Below are 24,695 nucleotides of genomic sequence, written 5' to 3'. Positions count from 1 at the left end.
TGTAAAGTAATTTTCTTTGAAAATTTTGAACAAAAATGTTATTGATCTTTAAATTCACTAATTTCGTGGTCCGCTTGACCAATTAATATATTACAATTAATTAAGGTTTTTAGTTGAGATAAAAAAGTCAATGGCACGAGCGGGATTCGAACCCACGATCTTCGGCTTGATACGCCGGATACGGGAAGTTGGTGTCCGAGTGGATCGAGGTATTTGTTAAATTTAAACAATGTTTGTAAATCCCAGGCCTTGAAGATGATTTCATTAAATGTCAAAACATTGGCACGATAAAGAAAACGTTTTTCTGAAACCTACATCACACCAGGCCGCATCTCACGATTTCTGAATAATTATCGACTAACGGTCACTAGTCTGTTTTTTTTTTCCGATGGCAGTGCAAGTGTTATTTGTTGGCGGGCCTCAACTGCCTCTTTGAACAATTTACGGAATTCTTTAGACATTGAACAGTTATGATTTTTAAATAACTTCCTACTGTCTGCAAGATCTAGTAGGGTTTTAAAATTTTTTTTTATGTTTTAATGCAAGTAGCACTATTACATAAAAAGTAGTTCCAATTACCCGCACAATACCTTTCCCCTTAACACTCATATTAAATTCCAAGAGTAATCTGAACCACTAATATGAACCAGATGCCTTAACGACTTGGTCACTCCATAATTCTTATGATCACTACACAGGATATTGGTCTCCTGTCTTACTCTTCATTTATTGTAAATATTAATATAAAGCTCTTTATTTGTCTAATTATTGTGAATTAACAGCTGTACAAAGCTCATAATTGAGAATTTTTAATACATTCTAGTTTGCTCACTTACTGTTTCATATTTGTTGTTAATCTCACTCGTTGAATTGTTACCATCAGTTCTCTTGTGTGAAACTGTAGTTTGTACGTAGGACAGGCCAAAAAATCAGAAACCAAACTACACACCTACTTCTTGGTGCAAGCTTTTTGCATGCATGAGCAGAAAATGTAATGCACAAGCTTTAGTTGGTGATGGTTGCTTTCTGGGCGCCGAAATTAATGCTGTTAAACTAATCGTTAAATCATTTATTCTCTCAGGATTTAGATGTTACACAAATGTTTTGTGTTATGCCATCTTCACAGAGGAACAAAGTTCTAAACCCATAGAACAGATAGACCCAGTAGTCAAGTCTGATCAGTTTAATATACTAGTTCAATAATCAAAAAATGCAGAATAATCTAGATGAAAATATAAATTAACGTACCTCTGGCCACAGCATGTTTTGGAGTGAGACTCTCAGCCAGATTATGTACATTGAGGGGTAAATAAGTTAATTGGAACAATACAATATGCTTTATACCACAAAACTTTTGAGGTCTAATAGCATGCGATATTCAACATTTTGTTTGTAATAATTAAAAATTAATAATATGGCTTGAAATATGAAATTTTAAGTAGTATTCCAACCAGTGCGATAGTTGACCTGGACACAGCTTACAATGCATAATAAAAAAAATTGCAAGCTGAGGGGTGGGGTGAAAAATTGAAATTCCACCAGCATTGAAGGTGACCCTTTCTTTTCATTTGCTCTACGGAAGTTATGTATTTTATTAAACTATAATGAGCTCATCAAATAAGCAACAAAATTGAACATTGCAGTCTGCTGTAAAACATATCTAAAGCTGTAATCAGTTTAATGACCTAGATTTGGCAGAAATTGTTGTGATAGTTAATAATCGCTCAACTACAAACTAAAATTTTACAACTACCTCTTTTTCAACCAGGGAATTATTGTATTCACTTGACCTTATCTTCTTCTATCCCTCTACTGTTGTTAGTCACTTCAAATTTTAAGCAGCAAGCAGCTCTTGGAAGCATCAAGGGTGTACAGAAATGCAAAGATTGGATAAAGAAAGAAATGAAAATTGTATGTAATTACTTTTTACACCAAATTGTACATATAAAGGTAAATCATTGTGGTTGATTGCACACATGCAATAAAATTTGATCCACTCATACATAGTTATTTAGTAAGGGGGCGGTCCTGAAAAAAATTAAATTTATTACAACTTTTTTTTTAAAACAAAATAAACAGAAATCATACCTCTCATCATTCCTGGAGGAGGTCCTCTGAGTGATGGAGTAGGAGGGCCGACCATCGGTGGTGGAGGTCCTCCGCGTCCCATTGGCATATTTGGTGGCATATCTGTTAAATCTTAATTGTAAAAGAAAAAATGTACAAACTGACTTTTACAATTGTTACTTACTCATCATTGTTGGGGCGCCCATCAATGGAGGAATTCCTGGAGGTGGAGCTCTCATTTGTGGCGGGGCTGAAACTTGTCCACGACTAGTAGGAGCCATAACTTGTGCCGAGGGACCTCCAACCCCTCTAACCGGCCCTTGTAATCCTATAGGTTTTTTTTTAATGTTATAAGTCTAGAAATGGTAATGAACAGCATGTATCTTAACTATTAATTGGTTTAACCATACCTGGGGCTACTGCAGTTCCTGGTGTCGGTACTCCTCTACCAGCTGGCCTTGCAGTTCCAAGACCTGCACCACCACCTGGAAGTGGTACTCGTGGAAGACCTTCCTCTGGTGGAGGAGGTCCTTCTACTGTAAGAGAGACAATATTTTCCCCACGAAGAAGTACGAAACCCAAAACACGCTTTTCCTCTCTCTCCGGCTGTTTTGTATTTTTTGGTTTGATCTTTCTAAACTCTTCGCAGTCTCCCAATATAAGATTCATATGTTTGTCAAATGCTAAAAGAGAATTATTTCACTTGAAATTACTTTTCGCTTTAATGCACAATAATTAATCTATTGCGATTAAATAATTTAACAACCTTTAAAAGTGCCTATAAACGTCCTGGAGTCCTGCAGTATAATTCGGACCCTGTAGTTTATATGCTGCAGCATTTTATTGTTTTTTCCGACCGTCTAAAATAATGAAAGAAAGAAAAATTAGCGTTTTATAAATTATTAACTTTTTTTTAAAGCAGTTTCCTTTCAATGTACTAAAACGTAAGAATAACGTATGATGCTCAGGGCATATTAAAGCAAACATAATAACATATATGCGCTCTGAAAGACAAATATAAACCCTGAAAGCATAGAAATTCAAAATTTCGACGAAAACTATTTGGCAATTCCATCAAAATTTTGTTTGAATACGCCGAATCCCATGCCGTTAGTAAGGCTTGACTATAATGAAACTTAGTAATTATAAATTAGGCTTACCATGGTGAATAAGTTTTTTCCCACTTGATGCGAAAAGAACAATAAATCCGGTATCGAAAATCTAATAAGTAAAATTAAAAGAAAAACCGGCAAGGAGGCAAAAAGCAATCGCCTAGTGTTTACACATTAACCTCCGAACGTCCCTGCCTGCAGTAACACCATCTACAACTACAGCTATAGCGCGTGTCAAGGTCTTCTTGATCCCATGACATTTTCCTTTGAAATTCCAAATGTACGTTTGTAAATAAAAACCCTTTTAATTCACTGGAAACGATGTGTAACAATAGTAAAATATTATTTTAAAACTAACGTTAATTGAAAACCGAAGAACAAATTTAGAATGTTAAAAGTTATCTATAAGCTTGAAATCTCACAAAATAGCCCATAAATTTAAATGTTTCACTTCAAATTGAGTACTGTAAGAAATGGCCCCATAAACCCATGTTGTTCATACGTTTTGCAAGAATTGTTATGCAAATTATCACTACAAGACAACAAAAGATTGATCATACCACTTACTGATCAATCATTGAAAAGGATGGTTATACTCATAAACTACTCTCAAATTAATATACTCAGTCCATCATTTTTTGTTTTTATACTTACTGATGGTCAAGAAGTTACTATATAAAGTAAAATAATGCCTGTCATACAGGAGAGCTTAACATCCAAGTTAGAGTTGTGGGCGAGGGGTATCCTTTGCAATACTTTTTACATATTCATAATGTTATGTCCACAGTGCAATAGAAAATGATTTTCTAATGATGTTTAATAGGTCGAAAGAAACCAGGTATTCCAAGGAGTTGAATTTATTTAGAGATGGGATATAAAGCTCATCTTCAGCATTCAAAGCATAGAATTTTGGTTTCTTCCATCTTTTATCTTTTCTAAAATTCATTTTTAGAAAAGCATTTCCTATCTCACCATGTTCTTAAAACATTATGAATAGTACTAAGAATTTTTCTAGCCAGGCTGCCAGGGACATCCACTGGTTTAGGACACAACCTTCAAGAGATCGTGCTGTTATTGCCTTCACAAAGAAATGCAGACAAAAATTTTGTAAGCAAAAAGATATAATATTGACGTGTATTGTATTGATTTCTGGTTGTTATACCTCAAAATTCTACACTCAGAATGCTTAATGCTTTATCGCTGGAAATGAAATAAATTCAACTGCCACGCAATGCTGTCTTTCTTTTAACCCAATATTCATAATTAGAAAATCATTTTTTATATATTGCCAACTAAAATTTCATGGCTGTTCTGAAATTCTAACTCAGAATTGCTAGTGTGGCAAATAGGAGTCAGTTGCCCTAACCACTCGTTACCATTTTATTTATTTATTTACTTATTTTTTTGTAGAAGTTTATATATATATATATATATTTTGTTAGAAAATTGTAATAAAAAGACACTATATTAGTGTTAGTGGAATGGGAAGCATACAGAAGGAATAAGTATTAATTGCACAGTCATGTACAATGTACATTTTATCACTTTAATTGAACTATTAATATTTGACTGATGTTTGAAGTTCAAAACACGGGATTAGCCAAAGCAGCCTGAAGTTGCAACACGCTGCCCTAGACTGTGTGAAGCAAACCGGGTTAAACTTTGAGAATGGGGATAAATCACACCAGCCAAGTCTAACATTTTGTTTGCTTCAGTGATCAGTCTGCTCCAGGCAAAATCAGTCATTGGCTGGTGTTTTGTAAGTCTTGGTTTGTTTCAAGCATTGCCGAACAAAAGTAGCACATACTATATCGAAGTCTCACACTTCTATCTTTCAAGAAATGGTTGAATGTTGCAATTGAGAAGGTTGTGGGCACAATGATTCATTTTCTTTAGTCCAAAACAAAGCCAAAGGAATTTTAAAAACCCAACTTGACATTTAAAAAAAAATTTAATTCCATACACAGATAAATTATCAGAGGTGAGGAAATGAATATTTAAACACGCAATTTGAAGAGCAAAAATGTATGATGTAACCCTTTCAAAATAATAGTCCAATGAATAGTAACGTTCATAAAAAGCCATGCCACCATTTAATTATGGTACAAGTACATCAAAATATTTCAGGTACACCAATATATAATATTTTAATTTGTATAGTCATATAGTCAGTCCATACACCGAAAAGGAGTCTTCACTACCATGGTTTACATATGGCTGACTATACATGTTTTGCCTGCAGTGTGATATGGTGTTCTTCCAGTTATATCATATCAAACATTTTGTTTTGGTTTGCTTCAACTGAATTGACTAATCCAGTGTGTTTAATAGCCTTGGATTACCAATACTGGGCTGTTTTTTATAGCACCTCCATGACACTATGGGAAAACTTTAATAGTTTCTTTCATTTGACTACATACCTGATCCACATTCAAACTTAATTTAATAGTGAATAAATAAATAAACTTGAGAAATACTGGCTCATCTCTTTATCCTCACTGTTCATGAAATATGTAAATGGAAAATCATAGCTATTAATGATATTTAGATTATATTTTTAGATTAATTTTTTTTTGTACATTTGAGACAGAATTGTTCAATAAACAAAGTGCTTTTATTTAATGATAATATTTTAATCTACTGTTTAAGGGAACTCAAACCAGGAAATAATTTCCTAAAATAATAAATAAATAAATATACAATATATTCAAGTAAGATTCACTTTTTTGTTTACCAATTAATTAAATTTTTAAAAATACTATCTAATTGAACAACTAAAAAACTAGCTTTATACAATTATTTTTTTCAGTACATTGTGTAAAAATGATAGAAAATACATTACAAAAGTACAGGTATTCTTCTTACATAGCTCAATTAAAAAGAAATTTTCTCATTTAGTGGCAATAAAACTTTTTATATACAACAATACATGTAAAATAACCAAAAACATACTAAAACCAAGGAATAACAAGTAACACTAAGTCACATGAATAAAATTTGGCCTGGAAAGAAATGTTGTACATTTAAAGTTGTTGTTTAGTTCCCAAACATCCTCATTGTGTACTTTTCCTTCTGGACAGGAAAATTCAGTTTTCACCCCATTAAGGCAAAAGAAATATTTTTTACGCCCAGAATCAATATCCTGATAGAAACCATTTATTAACCCTTGGCATGATTTTGACTGTGCTGGACACTGAAAACTATTGCTGTCTACACAAGTTTCTCCATTGAAGACATGAGTAGGCTCACATTTACCATAAGATGTTAAACTGTAGTTTGTACAGACATAGTACATTCTGCACTTTGTGTCAGTTAAATACCCTTTTTTGACTTCCAAGCAGATGTTTTCAGGATGAGAATAAAAGTTACAACCAGAAGAATTGGTACCACATTTCAGTGTCAGTTTTGACATCAGTTTTGAACTGTTTTTGCAGAAGTAGTTTTCTTTTATAAGTTTGTATGTGTAATAGCCATCACTTTTATTTTTACACTCTTTGTCTTTGTAAGGACAGACGATCATTGATGGCTTTACACATTCTTGACCATTAAAAATTTCTCCTTGTGGACAAGGCAATGTTACAAGATGTTTGTTTAGATCATCTTCAAAACAAACCTGATACATTAAGCATTTTGATTCCATATCGTGGTTGTGACCATCAAACTTCTCTTCACACAGGTTTGTCTTATTTGGACATTGGAATTGGTTCTTTAAAACACAACGCTTTCCATTAAAAATATGGTTTTCAGGACATCTGAAAACAAGCTTATTTCCAAAGGCGCAGAAATGATATGCATTGCATCCAGAATATTGGTTGAAAAAGAAGCCGTTTTTGCCCAAACAATCAGGACTTAGATTTGGTCCTTGACAGAAGAACATATTTTGAGGTACACAATTAGTCCCATTGAAATTCTCCCCATCCGGGCAACTTTTTTCATAGATCACAGCTTCATTAGAACATTCAAAGTAACTCGAACAATTACGGAAGTAATCTGCATCTTGCTTCCCTTGGCATTTTTTGAATGAAGGACACACATTTGTTGAGCTAACTATGCAAGAAGAACCATCATAAACAGTTCCGGAAGGGCATTGATGTCTAGATTTGACAAGCTGATTCTTGCAGGAAACATATTGTTGGCATTCGGCCTCCTCATCTGCATAAAAACCATCTTCTTTTGCTGTACATATATTACCACATTCATAGTTTTCAACACACAATGTACCATTGAACTTTCTTCCGCTTGGACATGTTTTAAGCGAAACCTCCTTTCCGTCCAAACATTTAACATATCTTGAACAATCTTTCAAAGCATATAAGTCGTTTGTTCTTGTTTTGCAAATATCACGTTTTCTCAATATTAAAGCTGTCGAATAATTTATTTCCGGACAATTATTTTCTTTTTCGATCTCACTGCATTGCGCTCCATCTTTTGCACAGGTGTGCACATGGCTGACTTTACCAGCAGTACATTTATAAACGCGAGTGCAATTTTCTATAGGATCTGCATATATTCCATCAATCCTTCCAGCACAGACTAGTTCACGACATTCACCACTAGCTTTGCATTTCTGAAAATAAATTTTTAAAAATTATTTATGAACATACTATTTGACTTCAAGTGTGCTGTATGTTCCAAAATATGGAAATAAATAACATTAATATTATTGAAGAACATAAACAGTGTGTACTGTGAATGATTTAATATTACTACTACTTGGTATGGAAAGATAACTTAAATTGGACACGGCCTCTAAAACCATAAAATTATTAATAAAAAAGTGTAAAAAAAAAAAATTCTAGATTATTTTCATAAAAGGAGAAGTGCCATAAACATGGATGTTCAAGTTAAATAGAACGCGTCATCTAGAAATGAGGTAGACAATTTTGAATAGATAAAAGGTTTGTCACTGATGATTTTATTTGGTATTAGCTTTTGATTGAACGCACTCGTAAAGAAAGTGTCACGTAATTCTTTTAAACCATCAAAAAGTAGTAAATGGTAAGACCAATAGCCAAAAACAATTGAGAATATGGCGACAAATGATTGCTAAACGTTCAAACATGACGGTTCTCTTAATCTCGCTGTGTCGCATTTAAAGTCAATTTTATTACTGGAAATGAATTTTTTTTGACAGATTTTAATTTTATTCCACACGTAATCTTGTAGATTTAACAAATATTTCAATTCACGGTGAAATGCTATATTTTGCGGTCAATTTTAACATTCATTTGTCAAACTTAAATGAAACTATTAACCACTTAAAAAAGAGTTTCGGCTTCTCGCAATCTACCGTGGTTGTTCTGGGTTATAAGCAGGGCGGGACACCAATAAAAGCCGACCTGTTGAGAAGGGGAAATGAAACGCGCCGGACCAACCAAAACAGCGGAAATAAGCAGGCTACAAAATGATTAGATACGACCAAAATAAAAATAATAATAATAAAAATAATAAAGTTAATATTTTTTAATTTGCAGTACATTACAACTACCTTCAATACGTTAAAACGTAACAATGAGATAGGAAATGCATGTATTCAAAATTAAAAACAAGAGCGGAGAAAATACCCATTAGTTGTACTACAGTGATGCTAAATTGTCTATTTAATTGAAGTATAAATTAATACTTGCGTCTTTATCACTTTGAGTCGGCGAGAAGGGTTCGAGGGAATTCGAAATGCTAGTTTTTTGGATGTGCTGATTTATAGTGTTTGGGAGGGTTTTGTGAATTTGCGGTAACTGGAATGAATTTCATCTTGAACGGAAGGAATATTTAAGTCTGTATTTGTAGTTACATAAAATGGACCATTAACTAAGCATTAGCATAGTTACATCAAAGATTTTTCGTAAGATTAAAATGATTGGGCAGTTTGGATGCGGCGGATGTTGTTTTCTTGAACCCAACACTTCCAAGTAAGTCCATATCGGCTTAACTATGGTGTTGTAATGAAGCCTTTTATTTTTGAGATGAAAGTCAGAACGTTTATCAAGAACGCTTGTCTTTTGTTTTCACTCCAAGACTCTAGTAGTGTGAGGTGTTGCTTTAGGTTTCGAGTGGAAATGACAGGAACGGTGTTACTAGAGAGTAATGGAAGTCAGATGTGAAACCTAATATAGTGTCGCGGCCAGAACTCTACCCTGAGAAACGCCAGCAAGGATAGGGAAATATGCAAAGAAGGAATTGCTCTCAATGGCTCGGAACAACCGGTGAGGTTGGTGTGCAATGTGAGATAGTAGATGAAGGGAAGGGGAGAATGAACAGCAAGTCCGGGTACCAAACTCGTTCAAAAGCTTGGCATTAGTCAAGAAAGGCCCCAGAACTGAGACTAGTAATGTCTCAACTCAAGCGAGGAGATGTGTCTACCGCGCGATGGCACTGTTGGAGAGTGGAGAGGCACTTGCGAAAACCAAATTGATGGTCGGGGATTATATTTTGAGAATTTAGGATTGGAAGAATTCTTTCAATAGGAGCTATTCTAAAATTTTACCCGAAAGAGTAACAGACTTTTTGGCCACACGATGTAGTACAATGTGTTTTTTCCGGATATATGATTCCAAGCTTTAGGAAAGGAACTGAATTTTTCTATGATTTTAGATCACAAGCATGCAAAGAATTTGTACATTTGTACGCCTCTGGATCAAGATAATGACATAACTAATAAATTCTGTAATAATTCTATAACACTGCAAGCCTGTTGAAAATCTATATTTACTACAAAAAAAAAAAAAAAAAAAAAAAAAAAAAAAAAAAAAAAAAAAAAACAACCCTCGATAGAACATGAGAAATGAGAAAAATTAGTATACAAAATAGTCAAATTTTCAACCGTAAATATCTGCGAGAGTATTCAAAGCGTAATTTAATGAACATCAGCAAGAATTAACGTTAAGTTTAATTTAATTATGAGTTTGTTATTAGCTGTCAGGATAGAATCATTTAAAAATTAATGACTCAAAAAACGTATTTTCTAGTAGTGTTAATTAAAATTTGAAGGGGTTAACATTTACTCTTCTGGGTTAAACTAAAATAATTTTTAAAAAATTTTCATCACTATTTATTTATTATTTATTTAATTGACTACTATTTCCAGAATCTCTCTCTCACACGTATATACATGCATAATTTATACTTATAATTGATGGCCAGTTTTACACGAGTGTGTGACTTCAGTCTGTATGTACATTCTCAAGCATACATAAATGCAGATATAGTACGACACAAATAATACTACACACACACACACACACACACACACGCACACACGCACACACACACACACACACACACACACACACACACACACACACACACACACACACACACANAGTATACATATATATTTATATATAAAAAATTGTGTACATGTATCTGTGTATTTTTATGTATCGATTTTTACGATCGTAATAGTTAGTTCGATTGAGTTAGACTGTAACTAGAAGAAAATACCGCTAAATACAAAACAATGTGGTGAATATAATTCCAAAACTTATCAAGACATATTCTACTGACCTTTTCCTCCGAAGAAAACATAGTATCTGGCGGACATTCTAGAATAATTACCGTGCCACTAGTGCAAACGTAAAACAGTTTGCAGTTAGCCGAAGGCATGACGTGAATGTAAATGCCAGTCTTCGGGCAGTTAACTTGGACCATATTGCTGTTGGCAAGCGCTGAAAAAGTGTCCCGTTTAAATTTGAACAGTGAACTTAGATTTTTTGAGGGGTTATCCGACGGCACTTACCACAGAGTCCAATAAATGCAGCAATAACGGACCACATTCTTTACTTGTTGGACGATGACTGAACCTGAAGGTTTACAATGCTGCCTGTTAAGATTGGCGGTTAGGCGGGGGTTGGTAGCTAGCTCATCCCGGATACGCCTCGGATCAGTCAGGCCGGGATTGCCACTTTTGTACTTCGTACTTACACCCTGTATTTTCCCCCTGCAGAACTCGTTGAATTATAACAGTTCGAGTTAACTCGTCTCGGTCCGGCATCAGTTGGCCATTATATAGGTGGATTCGCGATTTTTTATTACTAACAAGAGAATAATAAAAAAATAGCGTAACGATCTCCTCCTCCTCTTGCTATTCGACAGGGTATCTTTTTTCCTTGTTGTCGTAAGGCGGAAATTAGTTTCACGTATTAAACCGATTTTATTTTCTCAATTTTGATTCAATTAAACAATTATCTGTCAATTAAAGCATTAAAAACGACTGTTGATTCCGAAGCGTGATCATTGGTCCAACGTAAATTTCTTCTAATGACTTGTCCTGAAGTTGGGAATTTAACAATACAATATCCAGTCCTAATAAATTTCTTCAGTAAAATTATTCTATTAAATCAACACTACAAATTAAAAGTACCCATGAAGGAAAAACAGGGAACTTAACGTAGCCATAAAGCACCAAATGTTTACATTTTCTCCAATAATTAAAAATATCGAAATAAAGAAAACTTCATAGTTTATGTAAGTTATAAACATTATGAAACTAATCAAATGGTAACTGTATTAATTAAATATTACTACTTGTTGAAAAAGAAGAGTACAAAACTTGGCAATTCTGGTTTCTAGATTTTATATTATAAGAATCAACAGTAAGCCTAATAAAGAAAGCACGGACAAAAAACCAAAACAAGATGTATCGTATCGAAAACAAAAACTGAAGGAATAGACGGCAGACTTCCCTTGATAGTTTTATTCAAGTTTTGATGTTTATAAATAAAACATTATTGCTATAATTCAAACCGAGAAGAAAGGGCAACATTTTCTATCAAAATGTTCACTAAAATGTAAAATTGTGACAATATCAATTATCATCACATCATCTGTCAACTAATGCACGCTGAGATTAAAAAATGCTACGTTTTCGAGACGCAATCAGTGATATGATGTAAATTTCTTTTAATAACTCCGGTATTTGGAAATTTCACAATAACCCCATTGCTAGGGTCCTTATGTTACAAATTTTTTTAAAGTAAAATTGTCACTGCGGTTGAAAATTTCCTAAGAAAGAAAAAAATGGGTAATCTTAGAACACCAAAATTCCACTATTTTCTCAAGAATAAGGATATCAAAACAAAGAAAACTTTCTCGTTCATATAGTTTATATAAATTTTGCACACTAACGAAATGATAACTAATCGTCGAATATGAACAACAAATTAATCAAATCTAATTTCTATATGTTATATTATAAGAATTTTTAATAAGCCTAACAAAGAAAGCACAGAAAAAAAGCAAAATGTATTATAGCGTAAACAACAAAAAAGGACATAGACGACACGATTATTATGAATTTTTCTTGACAATTTTATTCACGTTTTAATGTTTATAAATAAAAGTTATTGCTAAAAATTAAACCGAGTAGTGCCTATTACCTGCTTTAATAATTGTTTAGATCCAGTTCTAATTCTGTTAAATTTCCTTTAGCACACGTCTAGTCTTTAAAAAAAGATTTAAAGCAGCAGATATGCATTATTTTGTCAAAATATAAGCGTATGGAAATAATGAAAACTTCATTGTTCTTACAAATTTTAACTAAAATTTTGGATAAAATGAAATTGTAACTTCGGTCGTTTGCAATCTTTTTTGCAATTTTACTCTGGCTAACCTTGCTGTTTTGGTGTATTATTTTCTTATCTCCCGTGGTGGGTTTGAATGTGTGCCTCCCCCCGCTTATACCCTTGTCTACCACTGAAGATGGAGAAAAGCCAAAACGCTTTCTCCAAATCAAAACAACGAGGTTCTGATCCGAAGCGACACGTTCATTACTTCGCAGATCCCAAGAATAAAGTATAATTTAAAAATTAATGAAATAAGTGATAATAAATTGAATTACTTTACCACTTGTTGAGTGGGAAGTATAAGTTGTTTATTTCTTATTTCACTCCTTATTTATTTTAGACAAAGAGGATTACAATGGTTCAAGTTATTAAGGTATTTTAGAAATAGTGAAGAAGGACACAACAAGGATTTAAAAAGAACTGAGGAGATTCCTAATTAATTTTCATTGACGATTTAATTCAAGATTTGATGTGGGTAGTATAAAATATATGATAAAAATAAATGGCTTTTTACAATACATCTCAGCTAATCATGATTCAGAATTGGTTGCCCCATTGATTGTTCTAATTTAAAATAAAAATTAAAAAAACCTAAAATAAAGTTTAAAAATTTTGAAAGTTGTCGAACACTTCTGCCTGAAAATATCGCGCTATTCGGAACAATACTTTCTATTGCATGCCAACGATTTCTGACAAGGCCACGGAAAAACGACGATGTCAACTATGTTGACCTTTAAGCAAAGAAAAAGTTACTTAGAACATCGCGAAAAAGAAAGAAAAAATAAAGAAAAACTTATATCCGGCACATTACAACATTTAAAAGAGATATCTTGGTTAATTCATTCAAACACAGGCAACGCGTACACTAAGTGACGTACAATCTAAACATTACAATTTTATTTAGAAAAGTTTTCAAGTTTTTAGTTCTACCAGATATTAAATTATTTAAAAAAAATCAAATTTTTAATAATATATTAAAAGAGAAAGAAAGTCCAGGAGTTTTGTTTGATTTACAGCATCGAAAAGTAACAAATGTAAACACCTTTCTGTTTTTTAAATTTATTTTTTAATAAATAAACAGATACGATGACTAATTTAATGTCAAGCATTCATATGTTAAAGTATTTTTTTATCTTAATAACAAAGTTCAAATTATAATATAAACAAACAATTTCATTTTGATCTTCCTGTAATGGTCAGTCAGAATGTTTCGGTACTTCGCCTTTTTCGATGATTGGTCAGGGTTATAAACAGGGAGAGGCACCAAAACTAGCTGGCGCAATGCCGAGACGCGCCTGGATGTAATGCTGGTAGAAACAATACGACTAAATAATATTTTCTCTGTAGTTTACTGTAAATTTTATGCAGTGTGTCGTACGAATATTTGGGGCTTTACATCGTCAAAAAATTGACCCCACACTCGAAAAAAATAGAACTGAACAGGCGATATAAACTAGTCAAAGGACTACTTGACAGCAGAACGAAACTCTTACTAAAAAAACCATCGCCACGATTACACATCGTACTCATTACTCAAACCTCCAAATAATTCAAGTCACCCCTTCTTCTAAATCGTTCTAACTATTGCCCAAGCTCCCTATTTCTTATCCAACCTTGCTAACCAAACCTATCTATCTATAAGCTAATCCCATTTATCCCCAAAACTGCAAGTAGTCGATACAGACGCCTCCATAAAACCTAGACCCTTATCCCAACCCCACTCGATCACCATTCATCCCAAACCTTTCCCGAAGTACTCGCTATTTCCTCACTGAGGAAAGAGAAAAGTGTTAAGAGGTAACAAAAGCGCCATGTCTGTCAGTATTTACAGAACTAAGAAAATCTGACTTTAACTATAGACAAGAACTTCAGAAACTTGTAAAAGTTTATATTCTAAGTGATATTGCATTTTTGTTAGCTTAAGGTTACAATAAAAAATGAATCTCGTAGATTTTCAATGCTTTTTCCATTGGTGTAATCAAATTTACAGTAGAATTAACATTTGATCAGATACGAAGAACTTTATGGGTTAAAGTTGTGAAAGGTTGAAGTAACCTGAAGTGTAATATCTCGAATAAAATTGAGTATCAGACTTTGGATAGTAGGTACTTCTTAGCCCAATTTAACGTGTAGGTTAACCTCCTGAAATTATTGACGTTTGTATAAATACTAATACAAGGCAAACAATTAATAAATTTTAACAATTCTGCGCAACAGAAAATAAATTTCTGCATTACTTACTATAGCGAAAAAGATACCGAAATTTCCTACAGAAATAATACCTATGTTTACAAAACAACCCAAACCTTCTGCAAATTTGGTCTAAAAACAGCATAATAATGAAAATGTAGTGTATAGAAATTGTAGTTAATTATTTTTTATCAACAATATTTACAGAATTGATTACCGTCATTTTAATCGATTATACTGATTATATTTAAAAAGTGTAATTAGCCGTCTTAAATAATGCAATTCAGTTATATTTAACATCTGAACTTCCAGGGAAAAAAGACATTGGCGCCGAGTTTGCCAATTTCGCCAATTTGTTTGCCATCTTAATACGCAAACTCACACATTCCAGGCGAAGCAGAGGAAAGTTTCTTCCCATATTTCCAGGAACCCGGAGGACCATTAAAGTCCATTGGAGGGAGGCGGAGAGGTCGAGAACGCCCATTTCTTCTTGGGTCGCTCCGACCCCTGTTTGCCATAGGTTGGAACTACATTTGTGTAGAGAATGTTGAAGATCGGTAGATGGCGCGGAGTCGATGCCCCATGGGAATTGACACGCAGCAATACAAACCAGTGGCAAGTTCACAGTCACCTGCCCAACGCAGTTCTGGTACCATCTCCTGCAATCGCGTCAGTGCCTTTCTTTTGGTGTCCTAATGGATTACACTCTCTGATATCGCCAAAAAACCCTTTTATAAGGTAACAACAAACAATTATTAATAATTTTTAAACAAATATTACATTAGACGGATTTTATAATGTCGGACGTTTCTTTAAGAAAAATAAATAAATAATTGGTTGAAGGGCATTGCACCCGCCGGTATCTATTTCACAACGTTAAAACATCAAACAAGCCGGAATTTTAGGTTTCTGATCCGCACGATGTTCTGTACTCGACGTGGAATTGAAATCTCTAAGAACGCCTCTTGTTCAACGACGTTTCTTAAATAAACTCAACTTCTTTCTCATCTTCTTGCTCGTCCAAAATGTCGAGACGGAAGTATGTCATATTCCGTCCATCAAGTCTTTGAGAAGTTAGGTTAACGTCGGGTCGGCTTTCTCTGACCGAGAAGCCGGTCTGCTGAGCTTCTTAACAGCTAGTTAAAGTCTCCCGGTGTGCGAGATACGAATGGACTCCGTCAAGGCCAATATCTCACAATGCCACCTGACACACCGGAGAAAATTTCCTTTGTCCATCTTAAAAATAATAAATAACTGTCCATAAATTAAAAATAGAAGAGACAACAATTAGTTAAATATCTGAGACGTGGGTTTTCCCTCGTACCTTTATTTCCCCTTAAAAGTACATTGAAAGGAACGTTCATGTTGACATATCAGCTGCAGACCACAAATCATACATCATATCTGAATTCTGGATTATGATCAATTACAGTATTCCTTATAACAAATCATCGATATTTAATTTAAAACCAATCTCTTTATTTAATTGTCGAATAAAAGATATTTAATTTTTTCCACGGTCTACTGCTTCTTCACTGTTCAAACTACTTTCCTGATTATTTATGCAGTTTTGTTTATATGTTACAAAAAACTAATAAAAATTTAAATTCAATGTCTAGACAATTCATAAAATATGATTTTATTCTTATATTTTGCCATAATTTCGCTAATATCTAAAATTTATTGTTCAGGACAATTATTGATATGATAATCGATGCACTTCCTCCCTCCGTTCATTAAGATATAAAGTCTGTCATTAAAATCTTCTAAATCATGCACAGTTTCTTTTTGTTCTATTTTTTTAATATGAGAAAAATTAGTTCACTTAAGAGAAAACCATTCTACACATAAGCTAAACAAAGTATTTGCCATAAAACGTAAAAATTGTTCATCAATCAAATCCTACTTCTTCAGATTTTGTTAGAATTTGATAGGGGAAATCGATTGTTGTTATGTATTTGTCTTACATTTTCTTCAATTGCTGATACACTATACACAATTGTTTTTAAATGAAATTGATTGAGGGCAAAGAAATAGGGCCAATGTATTTAACAAACGTTTGATGTCGCGACGGCCCAAGGTATAAACAGAAAAAAAGATCTCATCCTGTGAAAGATAGTTGACCTGATCCTACTTTCCTACCTGTCTGTGTGCCTTTAATTAAAAATTCGTCGTTCTTTTATATTGAAATTCATCCCTTTAAAAAAGGGTTTATATTTATTTTTCTACATCCAGGGCATTAACCATTGGGGGGGGGGTTGGAATGTATATTGAACTAGGTTTGCCAATTATCTCCTTACGTTTTGCACGAAAAAGAAGTTCAAAATTTTGCTCGCAACATGAAAATATGTTTTCAACTAGTTACCATAACGCTTAAAAAGACTTTTATCAGTGGTAAAACTTGTTTTGATCGAAAGAACGTTCTAAAACCCGGGCCGACTGCTCAGCCTAGATAAAGCAATTTTTATGGGACGGTTCTGGAATATAGTTTATAGTATTACATAAAAGCTTCCTTCCTCGTTAAAACTTCTTGGGTTTCTTCAATATTGTTTACACCCCCTTAACGAACTTTCTCCACGTATCACTAATTCGTGATAATTGATTTTAATTAAAATCTCGCTGAAGTTTTCTAGTTGATATTGATCGACCTCCGTAGTTTAAATTGATGTATTGGATCTTCTTGAGGTCATTTTTTATTGTATGTGAGGATTTGTCTTCATAAACTCATGGCTTTTTTAAAAAAAATGTCGCTGAAGTTTGTTAAACAGTTTTGACAAGAAATGGGCGTTTATTGTATAATTAAAAGTATTTAAAATGAAAGGGAATTCAAACTTTGATCATGACGCTTCTATATTGGATATCTATTTGATATAAATCACATAAATTTCAAATTCAAATAAATCGACCCTCCAACAATATGCTCTTGTATGTCGAAAAAATCTCTTAAAACCATGACATTTTTTCATAAATTAAAATGCGACAATTAAGCCTATTTAGTAAAATATGCACTATATCTTCCTTATATCGTTAATTAAAAAACCTAAGATTATCACAATATAATTGGATAAATTCATTCACCAGAAAATGTGTTACAAAATTAATGCCTCAATAAAATCGACAATATTTATTAACAAGAAGAAATATAAAAAATCTTAATAAAATGAAAAATAAATATTTATCCAGTGAAAAAAACGATTTTCTTAAGAATATTAAAAAAAGTTAATAATCAGAAGAAATCTTAAAAAAGCTAAGATTGATTGATTGATTGATTTAGAAAAAGAAATCAAGAAAAAAAAGAAAAAAAAGTTACGATTGTTTTAATAAAATTGAAGATGAAATGAATGAGATGATGAAGAAGAGATATTTAAAAATGATGAGTAACTGATGAGTGACTTAATAAAATTGAAAAAGAAATCAAGAACATGCAGAAATCTTTAAAAAAGTCAAGATTGTACTTACAAAATTGAAAAATAAATCAATAAACCATAAAGGATCTTTAAAAAAGCCGATTGTTTTAATGCAATTGAAGAAGAAATAAATATCCAGAAGAAATAGTTAAAACAGCTAAACTTGTTTTAATAAAATTGACAAAGAAATCAATATCCAGAAGAATCCTTTAAAAAAGCTAAAGATTGGTTATTAAAATTGAAGAACAAATAAATAACGAGAAGAAATCTTTGAAAAATTAAGATTGTCTTAATAAAATTGAAAAATCAATCAATAACAAGACATTTTTAAGAAAAAGCCTTAATGCAATTGCAGAAGGAATAAATATTTAGAAGAGATATTTAAAAAAGCTAAAATTATTTTAACAAAATTGAAAAAGATAGCAAAACCAGAAAATTCTTTAAAAAAGCCTAAGATTGGTTATTGAAGTTGAAGAAGAAATCAATAACTAAAAAGTAATTATTCCAATTAATTATTCTTTTTATTTAGGGTTTTTCATCTCAACCAAAAACCTTAGATAAAAAGAATAATTAATGTGGTGAATTATGACCACTAAGCAAATATGATTTAAAAAAAAAATTAATTATCTTTAAAAACAGCTAAGATTGTTTGATATAAAAAAATTACTAACCAGAAGAGATCAATCAAACTAACATTGTCCCAATAAAAGTAAAAACAATGCAATAACCATTGAGGAAAACAAAGATTATTATTATAAAATAGATAAAATTTCAATATCTTACAGACATCTTTAATAAAAGCCAAAATTGTCACAATCACATTGAAAACATTAATAACCAGAAAAATTCTTATACCTGTTTGTTGTTAAACCTATGCGGTTTTAATGATATAAACGTTATATTAATTGCTAATAATAATTAATAATAAATGTGAGTGGTTAATTGCGGGGAGTTAGTTTCCTTAATATTTCCTCAACGAGGCCGGCTGTTAAAACGCTTGTCTTTCTCTATTACAAAATATCCCTTGAATTATTAATGCCTTTGTTTTCAAAATTACGTTTAAATTTTCTCAATTTACAGTTATTTCCAACTGAAATGCTGTACCCTTTGGGAGAAACCGAGTACCCAAAATGGAAAGTCGCCGTTCAAAAAGCATTAAATGAATCCCGGAAAGAAAGGGCCAAATACCAAAAATAAAACGACGGGAAATACACAATAGCTTGAATATTTAACAACATTTATACAGTGTGATGTAAAATCAACATCATAATTACCAAGTGGTTTTTTTTTATTTGTGTTTTTTTGGCTTAATAAAATGATATTTTGGTTTATTTTGAAAGTCGGCTGTTCTGCAACTGTAGCCATATTTAAACAATGTTGTCTTACGATTAAAAAAAGGAGTTTAATTGAAGCAAGAAAGTTCATTGTTGTTAGAAGATTGTTCGGTTCCCAGGATGGCTGACCCAGTAATATGTAAACCGGGCGGGCACTCTGGTGGTCAACGGCCGGATAATGAAAAAAGTAGAATTCTGATTTAACTGGGTGATCTTATTTTCCAATTGGGGAACAGCGATAAACTGTTAAAACAACAGAATATACCAATTTTGCAATCTCGTCAAATTTGATCAATTTAATTTTATTTGAATTTTACATTTGCAAAGTTTTCTGGATTGTCACTAATTAAAAACAACGAAAAAAATACGTTTGCAATTTTTACGTTTATTTGATTGGCCATGTTTTCTACATATCAACGCAAAGATATTTACTCGTTAAAAAGGAAGGCAAATAATAATTTAAAAAATCTTTTATTGTTTAAATAGATAACTCCAGGAATCAGGAATTTACAAAATAACCCATTTATCACGTTTTTCATTTGATTTATTAGGCTAAAATCAATTTAGGCTGTTTATAATACCTGAATTTTATCAATAAATAAAAGAATTCTATTTGGTGAAAAAGTTCAAAACAAAGAAAATAATATTTAACCAATAAAAAGAAAAGGCACCATAAATTTCTATCTGTTTGAGTTTTATTATTTATGATTTTATATTATTATTACATATGAGACACTATCTGTTTTTCAATATATTCCTTGTCAGTCTGTCAACGGTTGATTTTTTTTTTTAAATTTTCTATTTCCACCCAAAAAGGAAGTACTTTGCTGAACAGTGCAATTTATAATAGTGGATACTAACTTTTTCATATGTTGTAAATGGTGGTTCTACTCACAGATTTGTTGTTCATTCTTACAATTCATATCTAGAGACGTGTTTTTAATTCCTTCAATCTGATGATGAGCGTTTAATAATTCGGATCGTTACAAACATTAAATCAAGGAATATTACTATCCAGGTGCCCCTATGCAATGTGTTTTGTGTTTCTGGGTTTTGTATGTGTGAGTGTATTTATTATAGTGAATGGAGATGATGGTGGAATAGCATCCCCATCGCCCCTCGAGCTGTGTACGTGACAAGTCACGTCGATGGTGGAATATTTATAAAAGTACCCCATCGACCCCAATTGGGTTAGTTTGTAATAACAAACTATTGTATGCAGGTCGATGGAGGAATAATGAATGAGTACTCCATCTACTAAATAGAATGAATGCAAAGGAATCTACATACCCCACCTTCATTTCTATTAGTGCATACTGTACTTTTCGAAAATAACACGTTTCTCCTGGCCCCAACTCAATAACTCAATAAAAAAAGTCCTGCGAATGGGTGAAAGTTTCGGAAAATTGCTTTTATGATGTTGAAACAAGTAAGAAACTGTTTGGTCTTCGCCTGGTGTAATAGTTTCGGGGCAATAATAGAATAATAATGTAAGTTTATCAGAAAAAAGTTTAAATATTTGTAAATTTTGAATGTTAATAAAGAATTAGTAATATATAATCTAAGATAATTTTTATAATTGTAGAAGGTTTTACTTTTTTAATTTCCTGCTGAAAATGCAAGCATCATGGGATTTAAATAATTTGGAGTACTAAAAGGTTCAATTAACCTGGGCTGTCTTAAATTATTGATTTTTAGTAACAATATGTTTGTACATACAGAAACGTTCTTAAAATGTAAGAAAAACATCACTACATTAGTTCAGACAGATAATCTTCTTGTAGTCCTATAAATTAAAAAAAAAAAAATGTAAAAGTCAATTTTTTTAAAAAAATATATAGTGTGAGAGCATATGTAGAGAAATACAAATCAAAAACGATTAACTGGAAATTAGAAAGACGGAGAACTAGTTGTTTAAACATTAAATTGTTCTATTGTATGCTGATTTGGTTCACACTCTCACTTTCTCAGCCATTGTCAAATTTGCCGTAGTACGTTCTTGTTCACTTCGTCGTTCTCCTTTTCCCAATTAGCGGGAAAGAGCTTTGGAAGCTAGGGTTCTCAATAAATTTTCAGAGGATCTCTTCCTCCTCCATGCATACAGAAAGTCGTCCGTCGGGTTGGACACGGGATCAGAGCGAACCTCAAAGAACCAGGTCATCGGCTATCAACCGTTCGCTATAACGTTTGCAGGTTACACAGTTAGTTAGGGATTCGACGTGGACAAGAATAATAGAGGAAATGCTACCACGATAATCGCATTTTCTTACGTATTGAAAAAATTATTTTCAATATTATGAAAACCCAACATAGGTGTCAATAGACTAACACCTCTAAAACACTCAGAAAATTGTAATGGAAAAAATGCAAAACATTTATAAACGCTAAATTAAAGGTATGGCATTTGCTAAGATTAACAATTAAGATTCAATCAAGTTATTAATCATAGAATCAACACTTTAAAAACTTGAGAAAATTCATAAAAATAAAAGAAAAAATAACTACAATACTAATTAATAATAGTAAATGAATGAAAGGTTCAAACAATTTGTTTGTGAAATTTCTCTGTGCGTTCTGCGGGTTGATTATACCTGTAATTTGGTCGTTACCGATCATTTTGATCTGTCCATCCTTTCTGTGACGGTCTGTCAACGCGTGTCGTCATTTCGTCATGTTCAGTGTTTGGTCTGTCCGAAGAAAACGAATCCAAAAGCATCAGACAGACCAACACAACGAAGATAAGCTGATCAGAATGATATTAAACATAGAAGTACTAATGAAAATATATATGAAGTATATGTGAAACATCAGTTGAAAAATAAATGAAACAAAAATGTATAAGAAGTTCAATTTCGTAATATAAACTGCTACTGTTGCCAATAATTGCATTTTTGTAAGATAGAATTTCATTTTTAAAGAAACTAACAAAGTTAAAGTTGCACTGTTAAACTAAACACAACCCAATTCATACATACAGTGGGAGAAAAAGGAAGAGAGAAAGAGTGAGAGAGAGAGAGAGAGAAAAAAAAGAGTGAGAGAGAGAAAAAAAAGAGTGAGAGAGAAAGAAAGAGTGAGTGAGTGAGAGAGAGAGAGAGAGAGAGAGAGAGAGAGAGAGAGAGCGAGAGAGAGAGAGAGAGAGAGAGAGAGAACTTGCGAGTGAAAGGAGGAGTATGTATAGAATACAAAGAAACGATACACACAGTATACAAAAGTAGTACGTAACTTAATTACGGACAATTCTAAATGACTGAATTGAAGGTTGAAGTAATTCTATGACATGTTCTTAAGTTTCACACATTTTAGGGACCTCATACTTCAAGAAAGTTCTAATTATCCTTTGGGCTGCCAATAACATGTATAAATTTTTTTTCATGCAAAATCAGAATATTTTTATACAGTCTTCTTTAAGGGGCGTCGGTGTCGGCAGTGGTAAGAGCGTTGACACGGCGACTCTTCACTATAGAAAGGTTCCGGGTTCGATTTGATGATCGCTGGATACTTATAAATAGTTTTTTTTTCTCAAAAACACCGGCACCCCGGGAGACTAGACGGTTGCGAACCCCGTTATTATTTATTTTCTATTTACTTAGAATAAATCAATTTCTCTTGTGGTACCAAAAGTTTTCTTTATCACAGAAGAATGATCATTTTCGCACGAGAACATTAGCAATAACCATAACCAATACAAAATTAATTTGATATGTTTGACAGTACTATTTCAGTAAGACAGTATAATGTTTAAATTTGAAAGTTACAACTGAATCTTCTCCATTGGACAAATCTTTCTAGAAACCCACTAATTCATACGTGAAGCCTAGTTTAGGAAATAAGTTTGTTGAGGATGTTGTGGACACAGTTATTTAAATTCAAAAATAAACCTTATTTGAATAATTTTTTTTGCAAAGGTATAAATTGTGATGAATGAAGTAGCCATTCACGCTCTTTGAACTTTGTCGAGTATCACCTTCCTTTTGATTTGAAGAAAATTAAAAAAAAAATTGTTTTAATGAGGGTCATTCAGATAAGTAAAATCGCCATGCTTAGCTCAACGGAATGGTTATCACGTTTGACTTTTCTGAAAGACGGTAAGTTCCATCATGTACCGGACGATTCGTCTCAGTGTACCTCTAACTGAAAATTTACAGCAAAGAAACGAAATGACTGTCTTTATAAGAATGGGAGCGGTCACGGGCCGGCACATTTTCAAGTGTGTCGAGGAGAAACCGGTCCGTGAGCGCCAACCTCTTCCGAAGCGTGCTTACTCGTATTACAGACTCACGATGCACATACTTCACGTCCCTGGATTTCGGGGAAGGAGTGGTTTGATATTATGAATAGGGCTTTTTACCTTCTGATCCTTCGTCTTTTGGATTTAAGTTTTTTTGCTAGTTTATAGAAATAGAGATATTGGTCGAAATATATTAAATTGCCTCTTGGGGTTGTCACTCTGATTTTCAGATAGATAGAAGAGGGACAGAGAGAGAGAGAGAGAGAGAGAGAGAGAGAGAGAGAGAGAGAGAGAGAGAAAGATAGAGGAGAAGATAAAGATAGAGGAGAGAGAGAGGGAGAGAGAGAGAGAGAGTATATACCTAAATAATATATAGGTAAAGTTATTAATAGTCACACACAACATAAAATAGTCTGTGCATTTTCGGAAAATTTTATTCTGCAAAATAATTGGCTAATTTTAATGGACACATGTCTAAAGAAAAATATTTTAAATTGACTATTAAGAACCTACCTGTTGTCATACAAGTATACAAATGTTTTTTTTTCTTTTTTTGCAGCCAGATGCAGGTTCATTCAGTAATTACATATAATGACTTCCAATTGGGACAAAATTGCCATTAGGTAACATGGTTTGAAGGGCGCCTAGGGAAAAATATTAAACAAACGAAAAAATAAAATACCAATTTTTTTCAAGCATGCTTTCATGCTTTAACTGAATGAGCGTGAATTGTTCGCTTGATGCATTCCGTCATAATTGTAATCATGATGTTCTCCCCTTTTACCGTGTTCTTGACT

The 24,695-nt window shown here is 32.8% G+C and overlaps 3 protein-coding genes across 4 annotated transcripts in view; 1 reads left to right on the top strand and 2 right to left on the bottom strand.

The window, feature by feature from the left end:
- Positions 1-1,886: 1,886 nt before the first annotated feature.
- On the bottom strand, positions 1,887-3,408 carry LOC106665739 (small nuclear ribonucleoprotein-associated protein B). 2 transcript variants are annotated; one of them, XM_014392413.2, is made up of 6 exons: positions 3,228-3,408; positions 2,834-2,927; positions 2,478-2,750; positions 2,252-2,395; positions 2,089-2,199; positions 1,887-2,028 (listed from the first exon to the last, which is right to left on the bottom strand). In XM_014392413.2, the coding sequence occupies exons 1-6, from the start codon at positions 3,228-3,230 to the stop codon at positions 2,012-2,014; spliced, it is 642 nt and encodes a 213-aa protein (XP_014247899.1). In that variant the 5' UTR covers positions 3,231-3,408; the 3' UTR covers positions 1,887-2,011. The 2 variants fall into 2 exon arrangements, with proteins under 2 accessions (XP_014247899.1, XP_024082755.1); XM_024226987.1 differs by having other exon boundaries at positions 2,089-2,190.
- Positions 3,409-5,885: 2,477 nt separating this feature from the next.
- On the bottom strand, positions 5,886-11,275 carry LOC112126105. The gene is made up of 3 exons (XM_014392409.1): positions 10,915-11,275; positions 10,683-10,843; positions 5,886-7,746 (listed from the first exon to the last, which is right to left on the bottom strand). Exons 1-3 carry the CDS (start codon positions 10,949-10,951, stop codon positions 6,157-6,159), a joined length of 1,788 nt encoding a protein of 595 aa, XP_014247895.1. The 5' UTR covers positions 10,952-11,275; the 3' UTR covers positions 5,886-6,156.
- A 4,273-nt stretch (positions 11,276-15,548) lies between these two features.
- The window catches only part of LOC106665689 (myosin-VIIa), a 31,772-nt gene continuing 22,625 nt past the window's right edge, over positions 15,549-24,695 (top strand). The window contains exon 1 of the mRNA XM_014392310.2: positions 15,549-15,667. The gene's annotated coding sequence lies outside the window, so the exon portion shown is untranslated. The remainder of the gene's footprint in view (positions 15,668-24,695) is intronic.

This window comes from Cimex lectularius, unplaced genomic scaffold (assembly GCF_000648675.2).
Source record: "Cimex lectularius strain Harlan isolate CLEC.00 unplaced genomic scaffold, Clec_2.1 scaffold104, whole genome shotgun sequence".
Taxonomy (NCBI): Eukaryota; Metazoa; Arthropoda; class Insecta; order Hemiptera; family Cimicidae; genus Cimex; species Cimex lectularius.
Note: the sequence above shows the minus strand (reverse complement) of the source record. Positions and strands in the feature narration are given on the sequence as shown.

What these genes read in the sequence shown, in the direction of transcription:
- LOC106665739 (XM_014392413.2), bottom strand. An exon ending in AGGAACTGCAGTAGCCCCAG is followed by an intron (nt 2,396 to 2,477) that starts GTATGGTTAAAC and finishes AAAAACCTATAG; the next exon opens with GATTACAAGGGCCGGTTAGA. An exon ending in GGGCGCCCCAACAATGATGA is followed by an intron (nt 2,200 to 2,251) that starts GTAAGTAACAAT and finishes TTTACAATTAAG; the next exon opens with ATTTAACAGATATGCCACCA.
- LOC112126105 (XM_014392409.1), bottom strand. Translation starts at nt 10,951, where the DNA reads ATGTGGTCCGTTATTGCTGCATTTATTGGACTCTGTG. An exon ending in TGCATTTATTGGACTCTGTG is followed by an intron (nt 10,844 to 10,914) that starts GTAAGTGCCGTC and finishes ACACTTTTTCAG; the next exon opens with CGCTTGCCAACAGCAATATG. An exon ending in TGTTTTCTTCGGAGGAAAAG is followed by an intron (nt 7,747 to 10,682) that starts GTCAGTAGAATA and finishes ATTTATTTTCAG; the next exon opens with AAATGCAAAGCTAGTGGTGA.